This window comes from Gopherus evgoodei, chromosome 4, assembly GCF_007399415.2.
Source record: "Gopherus evgoodei ecotype Sinaloan lineage chromosome 4, rGopEvg1_v1.p, whole genome shotgun sequence".
In the NCBI taxonomy this organism is placed as follows: Eukaryota; Metazoa; Chordata; order Testudines; family Testudinidae; genus Gopherus; species Gopherus evgoodei.
The window spans coordinates 111,620,155-111,633,502 of NC_044325.1; the positions used below are offsets into that span (position 1 = coordinate 111,620,155).

At 41.5% G+C, this 13,348-nt stretch overlaps 1 protein-coding gene across 1 annotated transcript in view; it reads left to right on the forward strand.

Annotated features, from left to right (window-relative positions):
* The first annotated feature begins 5,849 nt into the window (after positions 1 to 5,849).
* Positions 5,850 to 13,348, forward strand: part of TRPM5 (transient receptor potential cation channel subfamily M member 5) — an 87,167-nt gene continuing 79,668 nt past the window's right edge. The window contains 1 exon segment of the mRNA XM_030562134.1: positions 5,850 to 6,318. Within this exon segment, the coding sequence (XP_030417994.1) occupies positions 5,850 to 6,318 (469 nt within the window).

Below are 13,348 nucleotides of genomic sequence, written 5' to 3' on the forward strand. Positions count from 1 at the left end.
CTGAAGGCATGTAATTACATGAGAATCTCAGCTTTCACTTAAACAAGAAAAAAGAAGTTTCTAGCCCTCATAGTTGCAAAGTAAAGCTTGAGACAAGACTCTGAATGATTAAAAACCAAATAAAAAGAACCCTAAATTTATTTACTGTTTTTAAATCTCATTAATTTTAAGTCAGTATCATGATTTTCGAGGAGTTGACTCATTTTTAAATGCGTGGGGTGGGCAAAAGTGTATACAGGCTGCTGTTTGGAGTTTTCAGTGCACATGTGACTGAATTAGACACCGTTTTAAATTGTTAATAAGTCAAAATCTGCCCTCATACCACACTACTAGAATCAAAAGCTGAGATTTTTAAAGCTACCAACAATATTGGGTCACTCAAATCCCATTAAAACTAATGAGGACTGAGTGTCCAGATCCCCTAAGTAATTTAGAATTTATCTCAGTCTTCACTATATTTTAAACTGTGCAGCACCTGAGGATCTCAGCAGTGGAGTGCATCGTAAATACAATTATTACAATAAAATTATCTTCTATTTATTCAGTATCAGGGTGAACTATTTTAAGTAAGGCCTAGATAGTTTTACCAGCATAGCTATGGCAGTTAGGAATGGGGGGGTAGAGGGGAGGGAGTGGAAATCACACCCCTAACTCACAGCTCTGCCAGCAAAGCCCCAGAGTAGATGCAGTTATATTGGCAAATAATAATAATAAATAATTAATAAAAAATCATTTTGCTGACATAGATCATTCCGTTCAGGGAGTTAGTTTAACCTACAAACAGAAAACGGGGGGAAAAAAGAAGCTTTTGCTGTGTTTCCCAAGGGGTGGTGGTGGATGTTGCTCGTATAGCTCTACCAGCAAACCTTTTAAGTGCAGAGAAGGCCTAAATTTGATAATGAAGAGGAGTTGAGGTATTAGGTTTCTTTTTCTTCTTCCCTTTTTTTTTTTTTTTTTTTTTTTTTTTTTTTTTTTTTTTGGTCAGTTTAGCACAGAGGCCCTGCTTTTACTTGGTGCTCAACAAGCAGCTGGTGCAGCTCAGACTCATAGACTTTAATGTCAGAAGGGACCACCATGATCATCTCCTACACATCATGATCCCCTCCTACACACTGCAGGCCTGCATCATCGCCACTCCGAAGATGACAAAGAAAGCCTCAATTTATACCAGCTGAATTTACTCTGATTTCAATCAGGGATAACCACTACCTGTGCATAATATGACTTCCTTTGTCTAGCCATGAAATTTGTACTAGTGCAGCTACACTCATTGCTAGCCTCTGATAGCTGAATTGGAGCTAAGCCTAAATATAGACAAGGCCTTATATGTTTCTCTCCTTTATATGCGTTTATAATTGCTGTTATTGCACCTATCAATTTAAGAACAGACCTCATTGGTATGTATTCTATTCCATTCGAGAACCCAATAACTTACTTTACTGTTCTTGGAATATTAGGATTTGGGCTGTCTACTATTGTTTCAGAATTTTAGGCTATGGTCCTGCAGAAACTTTTGCATATGCTTTACTTTAAACATGAAAATCATTCCACTGACTTTCCTGAAAACTGAAGTCAATGGAATGACTTGCATGCTTACATGTGTGCTTAACTTTAAGTATTTGCTGGACTGGGACCTTATTTTGTTACACGTGCTTGAGGAAACAGGTTAAGGAAATTCCTGCTTCTTTTTGCCTTGTCTACTCACCGGGTATTTGCCCTGATTTCAGCCATTGCTGGCCAGCTATTGTTGTAGCTATACCAATGCAAACTCCAAGTTTAGTCAGGGAAACCAGTATTAACTGTCATTTACATCAGTGTAGTTTACCCCAGTATCAAGTGTTTGGCTCCATTGGTGCAAAATAGTGGCTTTGTCCATGTATACTAAAGTTTTGTTTTAGTATAGTTACACGGGTGGCTGGAATCTCAGGGCAAACCTCAGTTCACTTTTTACCTTTTAGTCAGTTCATTGTAACTAGACTTTCCTGGTCTATTCTAAGTGACAGCTGCATCACACTACTATTATCTTACTCATATTATTGTCAGGGAAAGAATGACTCACATTACAGCAGTCATTATAGCATGGATGTTATGACTAGCAATCCCAGTTACAGACACAAGGTAGCTACTTGACCTGAAACATATTCATGTGCACTCAATACATAACACAAGAGTGTGCTATCAGTTCCTTTTTAATAGCCCTGCTAGACCTAATCTAAACTGTTACTGTTTTACTAACTCCTCCCACTAATCCAACTCCACTGGTAGGAATGCTAGTGGAGCCGAGGCACCACCGGTCTCCAAAATTTTAACCACTGTGTCATCTAGAACTGCTCTCAGTAGAATCAGTGATAGATAGCAACACTGGGAAATATTAGGGTGAAATGGCCAGTGTAGACCACAGTTCTAGAGCATATTATCACTGCTGGCCTTTAACCCTGGGGAAATACAACAATAGAAGGTGGATTGGCAAATAACATATACCTGTCTATTGTGAAACATCACCTTCTTGTGTCTGCTTAAAGGTTTAACAACTATATTAGAAAGAATAGTTCCTGACATGACTAAGCAAAGTGTCAGCAGCCCAAGCATGCATGTGTCAGTCCTTGAAGTTCACATCAACTGCTCACCGGACTCATAAACAGACATTGTCTAAAAAGAATAGAACAGCTTTTAAATGTTTGTTAGTTTGATCTTATGTTACTTTATTTAAAGAAAAATGAGACAGAAAATACTTACAATTTAGAGGGTTTAAATTGGTTTGAGCAAATACCATTTTTGCTAAGGGTTAATTTGTCTGCAGATATAGTGAGGTTGGGACTATGATTGGTAGAGATAAGTATTATGTTACAGGAAACAAAGAGGAATGTATTAAGTATATGCACAGACCAGAGATGGCCGATAAAACCTGACTTTTGAGGTTGTTTGGATAAGCAACCTGAAGATTGACTTGCTATTATTATCAATTGTTAAGATCTTCATGCCCACACTCCCTAACATTTCCTACCTAAACATATGGAGCACACATCTACCTTTATACACTTTTTCATCCTTGAGACCAGCTCTTACTCTTTATGATTCTTCACTGGTTTACACATATTGGGGGATGCACTCAAGTCTGTTCCCCCCCAGGAATTCTAGGGCTTACAAAGTGCCCAGGATTTAGGCCCTAATGCCCAGACCCAACAAAGCATTTAAGCATATGAGTATTCCCACTGGTTTCATGTGCTTCAAATTAAGTATATGCCAAAAAGCTTTATTAGATCAGGGCCTACATTTTTATGATGAAAAGCATTTTAATATTTGCTATTTCTGCTGTCTGCTTAGTCCTCTCATTCACATATTAAGTAATGCTTCAGTTCCCTGACTGGATGACTGAAACAGTTATCAACAGGAGAATATACCAAACAAGTCACTTCCAGTTCAAACCTTTGATCAAGTGAATCTTCCAAACATCTCTGCAAATACACTTGCTTTCTAAGTCTGTTCTTGGAAATGAAAATTCACTTGTACAAATGTTAATGGAAAATCCACACAGAAGGCTGTGAATACTATCCAGGCAACTTTCTGAGTTATATTCAACAAAGGATTGCAAATGGTTTCTACACTGTTTGCCCAGTACTAGTTGCTGTTATCAGTGTGACTGAGAGCTTCTATTTAATTTAAAAAAAAAGAACATAAGCCCTAGATATTTGCCTATTTAAGAGGAGGAGCTTGTTTTATCCAAGAGCCCTGCTCAGAGGGTACATTTGTGTAGGAATAAGGGAGCTGGAAATACCTGTAGTAGAAGAGCACCTCCTATGTTGCATCAGGTTTTGTTAATTTTTTTTCTTTGTGATTAAAGCAAGGTCTGGTGGGCCAAAAGGTGAATAGTTAAGTATTATAAAATCTGGCCTAAGCTCTAAGGGAGACACTCAGCCTTGACTAGGCAAGAGGAAACCATTCTCTGAGCTGGGCGCTCTATTTGTGTCTCAAGCCTGTTTTGGCAAATGCCAGCCTTTTTTCCCCCCCGCACTTTGGTTTGGTTTGTTTATTTAACTATCCAGCAATTTTCACAATGGTGCCTCTGAACATATTTCCAGAAGAGGAACCAGAAACCTCAAAAGGACCTGCAACACGCCTGTGTTCTTCATTAATGCACGTGGGCCAGATTCTAGTCTCAATTGCATAGAGCTTATCTTGATATTGCACACAGTGCCATATGTAAAAAGAATGAGGAGTACTTGTGGCGCCTTAGAGACTAACAAATTTATTTTTAGCCCACAAAAGCTTATGCTCAAATAAATTTGTTAGTCTGTAAGGTGCCACAAGTACTCCTGTTCTTTTTGCTGATACAGACTAACACAGCTACCACTCTGAAACCAGTGTCATGTGTGACACTATACGCATGTATGTGTAAATGCAGAGGTGTCTGAGATTAGCATCTGACTCATTCTTTAAAGACAGGTCATATCATTACATCATTTAATTGCATCACACATTTGTCAAAACTCTCTTCTTTATATAGGTCACATGCTCTCTCTCTCTCTCTCCTCCACACTGTAATCAGCGTATCTGACTGAGCTCCAAAGAAATTAGCTGCTCTTTCCAAACATCGGAATTCCACAAACATCTTAACTTCTGCATTTGTATATTGGATACTGGCAGCATCTGTGACTGCCAGAAGGATATTACAATATTTCTGGGAACAGGTTTGCTCTTTCTGGCTGAAGCAAATTCAGAAATTGCTTTGGCACAAAGGTGCACCAACAAAAAAGAAGTTGCTTAGGTCTCTCGCCTGATGACTTCCAATAGGTCTTCCTGAAACCACAACTCTAGGAATTCTTTCTGCCTCAAACCTTCTGAGTCAATAACATACATGCAAAATTATGATATTATTTAAGTAATTTGTTATGTTGCATGTAAGTCTTACTGTCCTATACTAATATTGTGTGTACATTAGTTTCCCTGTGTACTGCACCAATACTTAGGAAGTGGGACTTGGGTGTGTGATTTTGCTGAGCCCCTCACGGCAAGTGAGACTGCCCCGCTATTTTCACCTACATAACCTGAGACCCAGGAGGAGGGTGCGACCAGGTGACATCTTTGGCCTGGGAAGGGAGACTAAGAGAAGGAGGAGGGGCATGAAGGGGGGTGTTGGAGGTCAAGTGGCTGGAGGTTGGTAGTCTGCATAGGGGGACTGGAAGAGGGGGAATCCAGGACATCTGGCCCAGGATTCCCAAGATGGACTTGGCTAAAAGTCACTGATGTCTGTAATAGCAAGCTCTGTTCTACGCTGTGGTCCTGTCAACGAATAAACCTTCTATTTTACACTGGCTGAGAGTCACATCTGACTGTGGAGTTGGGGTGCAGGGCTCTCTGGCTTCCCCAGGAGTCCTGCCTGTGCAAACTTGCCGTGGGAAGCACATGGTGTGAAAAGGGGATGCTGAATGCTCTGAAGTCAGACCCAGGAAGGTTGAAGCTCTGTAAGCTTCTTGCCCTGGAGACATTATGCTCAGAGAGAGGACACATGCTTCCCCAGAGTCCTGACTGGCTTCGTATGGAGTAGTTTCAGAGCAACACTTCGTGACTCCATGACAACAGGTGTCAGTGGTGGGATCAGACTGCACCCTGTGGATAGAGCACCCTGCAGTAAGTGACTGGGGAGAAGTAAAACAAAGTGGGATTAGCGAGAGACAGGCATGCTGGAGGCTCTGAGAGGTGCAGTTCCAGGAGGCGGAGGAGCCTAAGGCTTAACCCCTGAGTGAGAGTGGACCCCCGAGAAGGGCTGTTACACTGAAGGGGTTCCTCCCAGGGATCGTAGGGAGCTGAGAGAGCACAGGCCTGCGAGTCTGTGACCACTTGGGAACAGCATGGGGATGACCTATAACCATCTCCTTAAGAAGGACATTGTAGAGCTGTGCAGAGAGAGATGACTGCTCATTGAAAGATTTACCAAGGCACAGCTGATTGCTCGGTTGGAAGAGAATGATCGCTTTAAGGAGCCAATTCCTGACCAAGCTGGGGCTGCAAGAGAGGCTGGGAACAGCCAGGCAGCTCCAGGGATCATTCCAGCCACCGACCCAACCAGGAATGCGGGAGGGACTGAAAGAAGCCAAGCAGCCCCAGGATCCACCTACCCGACCAGCAGGGGATCTTCCTGACCGAGTTCCCCATTGGTGGAGCTGTGATGGTTGGAGTTGGAAATGGAATTGAAACTGAAAGAGCTGGAGGACCATGAGAAGGAGCAGCAGGAACGGGAGGACTGTGAGAGACAGAGGCAGCATGAACTGGCGATGGCGGAGCTGAGAAGCAGAGAGACCCCTACTATGCTGAGTGAGGGTGGGCCGCAGGGAACTCCAATATAAAAGTCCTGCCTCAGTTTAAGGAAGGGGATGATATAGATGCCTTCCTCACTGCCTTTGAGAAGGCCTGCAATGTGCACCAGGTTTCAGCATCTCACTCCCTTACTGGGTGCCAAAGCCATAGAGATGTTCAGGCAGATGGATGAGGTGGAAGCAGGGGACTATGAACTGTTCAAACAAGCCCTGCTGCGCAAGTTTGAGCAGACCTCCAAGGCATACAGGAAAAGGTTCAGGAGTGTGCAGAAGACCCAGGGGATAATCTATCTGGAACTGGTCACGCTGATGGCAGAATTCCCCTCAAGTGGGTGAACGGGGCCAGGGCCCAGACCAAGGAGGATGTGATTGAACTGATGGGGCTGGAGTGACTATATGAACTCTGTCCCCCTGACCTGAGGATGTGGCTGGTGGACAAGAGGCCGAAGGACCCGCGCCACTCAGGGCTGCTGGCTGATGAGTTTGTAGACAGCAGTTCGGGATATGGAATGGAGTCCCAGGGGGACAGGCCCACATCAGTACAGAAGGGGGGTCACACAGGGGCTTCCCTGAAGGGAGTATTGGATAAATTCCTCCTGAGAGGCACAGCCAATACCAGAGCTGACCGACTGGCCTCGGGGACCAACGGGACCTGAGGTGTAATTACTGTGGGCAAAGGGGCCACAGGTGGGCCCAGTGCCAAAAGCTCAGGGACAGGATGAGCAAACTGAGCCCTCAAAGGGTTAACTGGGTTGGAGCCCAGCCGGAGGAGGGGCTGGCAGTTTAGCAATGGCCCAAGGGGGAGGAGTCTCCCAAACTAGCTCCTCAAAGAAGCTTGATGCTCCATGTGACGTTGAACTCCATATGATTTTATGAAAATATGCTAATGAGTATGAATATAATGTAACTGAAATATGCTTCATGCAAAAGTTCTCTTGTAAGGTATTATTACAAAGCTTATAATATACTGAGGTTGGTCATCCTATTTGTATAAATGTGTCATTCTTGTATCTAAAACTAGAAATATAAAATATAACTCTAAGATCCAACTTGAATTAGTGTCACTCAAAGCACTTTACAAATATGAATGAAGTAAGCTTCACAACAGTTCTTGGAGATAGGACAGTATTGTTTTCTCATCTGCATAATGGGGATAAATGAGGCACAAAAAGGGCTTGACTTTTAATAGTTCTCAGCATGTACATTTCTCATAGAGATCTATGGGAGCTGCAAGTGTTCTGCAGTACTGAAAAAGATCAGACTTTTTAGGACTTTCTATAGACACACTGGTAGAAAACAAATTGTGAAGAATCATTGCAACTAATACAATGTTAAACACACATTGTATACAGAGACTTATGTTCAACTCCATGTCAGCTGGTTGTAGTTATCTCTAAGGTCCACGCACAACCAGCTAACATGGAGTTGAACATGAAAGCCCCTGCTCATACCGAGTGCTAAATCATGCACCTTATAGCTAGCTGAAATTGGTGCCTTGGCTGGACCTCTGATGTGTCAGTAGGTCTTATCGCACATATTGTATGGACCACTTATGGACACAAGGAACAAGATTCTTTTCCTCACAGTTAAAACTATATGGAACAGAGAAGGAGGTGCAATTTTTCCAGTCCCTGTTTTTCTTCTTTTTTAATGTATTATTGATCAGAGAGACAATAAAGAGCCTGTTTACTAGACCAGCATGTTAAAAAATGGCCAGTCATTTGGAAAACAATAAGCATCCAGTAAAGAGTAAAGTAACTTGATTCCATCTGGTCAAATACAGTATCATTTTTCCACCAGGAAACAAGTTATTAAAGTAGGCCTTCTCTTTCTCTATCAATGTCAATCATAAAAACTCTAGTAACCGAAGCGGGGAGAAAAAATAAGCAATTGAAAATAGTTAGGCAGCTGGTGTGCTCTGACTGCTGCTTATTACATTATGCTGTGGAGTTGTAGCCATGTCAGTCCCAGGATATCAGAGGGACAAGGTGGGTGAGGTAATATCAGAGTACCTCTCCCAGATCTGAAGAAGAGCTCTCTGTGGCTCCAAACCTTTTCTCTCTCACCAACAGAAGTTGGTCCAGTAAAAGATATTCCCTCACCCACCTTGTCTCACTTATTACACTAATAATAACAGTCTCGTTACTCATGTGCTCCCCGGCCTGTGTGTTTTACCCACCTGTTGCCTCATCTTATATTTAGATGATAAAATCTGTGGAATAGGGATAGTCTGAGCATGTACACAGTAGCATACTAGGGCCTTGATCCTGAACTATCACATGCTACTGCAATATAAATAAATAATAAAGTTGAACCAAGGTATTTGGGACCTTTGATTCATACTAAAATTTAGTAGTGCATGCTATCACCCCTCATATATATTTATAGCAATCTTACATTGTTAGGGAACATTTCATCCAGAGAGATCCCAAAGCAATTTTGTAGAACGTATACAGTACACACAGATTGTTTGCCCACTGCTGAAATGCAACCCCCAATTGGGGTGAAATACAGCAGCTGTTAAGGCCTTGTCTACATGACAAATGCTTTGCTAGTATAGCTGTAATGGTACAGCTATACCAGCAGAGCCCCCTAGTGTAGATGCAACAAATACCAACAAGGAATTTTTCTGTTGACATAGCAACACCACTTCTCAAAACAATTTTAGTCATGCTTAAAGAAGCACTCTTCTGCCAGCATAGCTGCACCTATACTGGGTTTTGTTATTAGAGCTATGTCGCTAGGGTTTTTCATATCCCTGACTGCTATAGCGATGACAACAAAGCTTTGTAGAGTAGACCTGGGCTAAAAGTGCAACACTGCAGACCAATCCAGAACAGAAACTGAAGAAGAATGATAGCTCAAAGTGAATGTGCAAAGAGAATTTTAGGCAGGGAGAATGTAGTTACCTGAGCACTGGCACAGTATGGACTCAGAGTGGTAGCTACTGAATAACTGACTGTTCTGTTCTGTACGCTTTCAAACCATCCAGTTCCCTTGCTGCTGTGAAATAAAAGAAAGTAAACACTGTTGACAGGCCGTTGAATTAGCAAATACAATGACTCTTCCACTGATCATGAAGCCCCTCATCCAAGTCCTCCAAAGTAAAGATAGGGAAGGATGATTTCACCTTCTTCAGATCATTTAGCAGCCCACTTTAAAACCCAGGGATGATCATACTAAGTGGTCTATTTGGCCTTTGAAAGGTGTGTGGCTCTCCAGTTAACTGTAATGGGAAGTATGCATAAGTACTGAGAGGGGGCACATACCTCTAACTCCCTTTGCTGTATACCAGCACTCCAAAGAGAGACTCTTATAAATCCAGCTTTAACCAGAGAACCTGTGAGAAAGCTAGACTAAAAAACAAAAACAAACAAAACAGTAAGTCAGAGCTGACCTATAACAATGGCCATTTCCACCAAGCTGGAATTTCTGGTTAGTTGAAATACAATAAGATTTGATTTTCTATGGTGCCTTTCAGACAGGTATCCTAAAGAACTTTGCCAAGAAATGAGATGTGCTATGACAACAGAGGTAATACTGGGGTTGAAAACATTCTCTGCATTCATTGTCTACTTGTATTTTTACATAAATTCCTGCTCCTGCCTCCTTTGTGGGGCAAAGAGGTTCAAACACAATGGAAATGTCCATTTTAATTGTTCTCTCATTACACTGGAGAAAATCAAATCTGGGATGTCTGCACTGAGTCAGTGGGGTTACACCACTGTAAAATATGTATACATGAGAACAGAATCAGGCCTAACATCTTAGTACTCTGCGGTGATTTGGGCCATGTGAAGCTTTTTGCTGGGGGAACTCCTCAACCCCTTGTGTGGCTCTGCAGTGGCTCTATGCAGCAATGTGAAGAGGAATTTATGGGTACCCCTGTCACTACCCTGGCCCATTGCTAAACACATTACAGATCTACTGGCCCAGAATGCCATGGGAGAGCTGTTCTGTGGGTGCTGTGTACCTCTCCGATAAGGGGAGGACTCTGCACCTATTACCAATGCATTTCTCTCCTGCAAAGCCCTTTCACTGTGGCCTTTGACTCACTTTGTAAAAGGACCACAGTTTCACCTTCAGAGCTTCTGACCCAAAAAAGGAGACAAGGTGTTTCAATTACAATACTCTGAGTTCCCCAAATCACCTCTACATTCCACAGCTGTATTACAAATTAAAAGTGTAATTGAAGCTGCTGTTATTAATCTGTACTGTGATAGCACCTACACATCCCAGTAAGGAATTCAAGTCCCAGTATATGTACAGCTTCTAGCACATTTAACAAGGAGATGGCCCCTGCTGCCAAGAGCTTATGATCATCTCAGTTTCTTTTTGATTGAAGAACACAGACAGATTCTGCTGTCGACTGCACTAGTCTGAATTAGGAGTAACTCCACTGTGGTCAGTGATGTTACGCTGACTGGTGAGAAGTCAGAATCAAGTTGATAGTCTTTCCCCATCTATTCTATGTGTTGAAAGAGAACTGAAAAGGCAGAGAACTCGGAAATCAAAGCTCTCAAGATGTGTACTGGTAATACTGAAATAACATTCGCAGGAATTGGCAGGGTATATAACAACAACAAATTTGAAATCAATTTTGGCAAGCATATCAAAGGGGGAAGGTTGCTCAGTGGTTTGAGCATTGGCCTGCCAAACCTAGGGTTGTGAGTTCAGTCCTTGAGGGTGCCACTTAGGAATCTGGGGCAAAATCAGTACTTAGTCCTGCTAGTGAGGCAGGGGGCTGAACTCAATGACTTTTCGGGGTCCCTTCCAGTTCTAGAAGTAGGTACCTCAGAGTATCTATGGTTGCTTTGGTCTCCTAGGCTTGTGAAGAGCTATTAAAATTCAAATGAAATCAAGGGCCATGGTAATTATTCTAGTTAATTAAAAAAAAGGATCCTTACTATCTTGTTAATTGCCTGCACAGAACTCAGCTTGATGGGTAACATGGAATATTGCCCTCAACACCTCCAAACACTAGGGATGAAATCCTGACCCTATTGGAGATACAATGAAAGTCTTGCCATTGACTTCAATGGATCTTGGATTTACCCTAAAATTTTATTATATTTAACCACTCACTTCACGTAAAAAAACAAAACACCTTTTTAAATAGGCTTTGTAGTTTACTGGGAAATCCAAGCAACATGGACATTTAATTTCCTGCCTGAAGCAGCAAAACATGACGCCAGTTAATTCTGATTTTCCTGCTATTTCAGAGCTTATTATAAACTAAAGAAAACATGGTTGGTTTGAACTATGCAGTTCTTTTGTTGAATGGCTAAAATTTTAAAATTGCCATTGTCAATACAGTTGCATATTATATTCCTAGGGGTCCCTCTAGTGGCTAAAGCAGCAGGCTAATTTAGCTTAGCCAAGTAGACCACAGAGTGGGCTGCAGGTGGGTTTATGATCTTCTGTCTCATTGCATTTTCACACAGAGAGAAGGTTCTGAAGTTTTTCTCAGAGTAGGACATGAATGAATAAATTCTTAGCACGTAGTTTCCTGTCTCCCAAATGAGTCAAAAGACTAGGCAAAAATCTCAGAATCAATTCTCTGAAAGGGGTCTAGAGTCATCTTTTGTTAAAAGTTGGTAACAATATTTTCTAATATAATTTGAACCTTTTGATTTCGAAAATAGTTGTTACCAAGCTGAATTCTGATGTTTAGATCCTCAAACTTGCAAACAAACATGGTCACCAAAATTCACCAGAAATGTTTAAAATACCAACAGCGTGCGAGTGAATTTGTGAGCATCAAACTGTTTGGCATAATTCCTTTTCAGTCTATTAAGAACAGAAAATGAGAACACATCATTGTTTTACCACCTATTTCACCCTAATATTCATTCAACTTCCTATGGCATTTAGTCATCCACGTATCAGAATATTAGAAATAAGTTATCATAACACATAGTTTTCTCCTTTTCTTGCAGACTTAGTATTTTTTTTATGATACATAATGCTTTGTAATTAGAATAAAAGTAGTATAGAAGTAATGGTGATACAAAAAGAGAGCACAACAGTAGTTAGATGAGACAGGGATTTAGGACACTTGGAGTTGTAGCTAAACCATGGAACTGGTAGTTAGTCTCCAGAGAGCCAAAACAGCTTCCTACAGTCTGCATTATTTGCCCAGAATCAAGTAAAGAAGATGTGAGTAAAGCAGGTGAACAAGGATTGCTTGGAGTAAGGGAGGCAATGGTCACTGGAAAAAAATGGCAAGATGTCAAATACAGAGAGTCCATTGACAGAATTGGGCCTTCTTTCATTCAGAACAGACAGTATCAGTTGTGTGGCACAGAAATTGCTATGCCCAATACACTAACAAAGGCAAAATGCATCGGTAAACATCTGTAACTGATGTTTCATGTGTGGCAAGCTGTAGTGATCCCAGTAAAGACACCAGTGTCCATAATGCAAGACAGTACAGTACTGTGAAAACTATGGACTGGTGATGATCCATGTTTTGTGAAGAAGTGCATCCTAAACAGAGACTCATCTCTATAACTACAGTCAACATGAGTTAACAGTTAACGAAGGCAACTGTATTGGACCACAAAATGAGTGTTTGTGTATCTGAAGTAAATGACCTCAGCTGCTGAAGGCAAGTATTACCTGACTTATTACATCCTATTTATGAGGTCTGTGCTGAAAAAGAGTGAGAGCAGCAAAATTACTAACAGCAATGCTTTGGCTCCAAAATGAGCTTCAGCAAGCAGCAAATTAAGCCATGTTTTGGAGCTATCTGATGTTTGGCATCATTACTGCAATCTTGCAAAGGAAACTGGCATTGAAATTCCACACTCGAATCTGTCAAAGTTCATCATTCAAGGAAAAACTCCAAACTCATATTAGGGATTTAGTTCATTTCATTTCTTTGCCTGATGGGTCTCCTGCTGAGAGATGAACACTCTTTGTTCTAGCCAAGTATAAATATGTACCTATCTCACAAATAACAGATTCTAGCCAAGATGAGGAGATGGCCATCCCCATTTACCACCTCCAGGAAGACATATTTTTGTCACAGG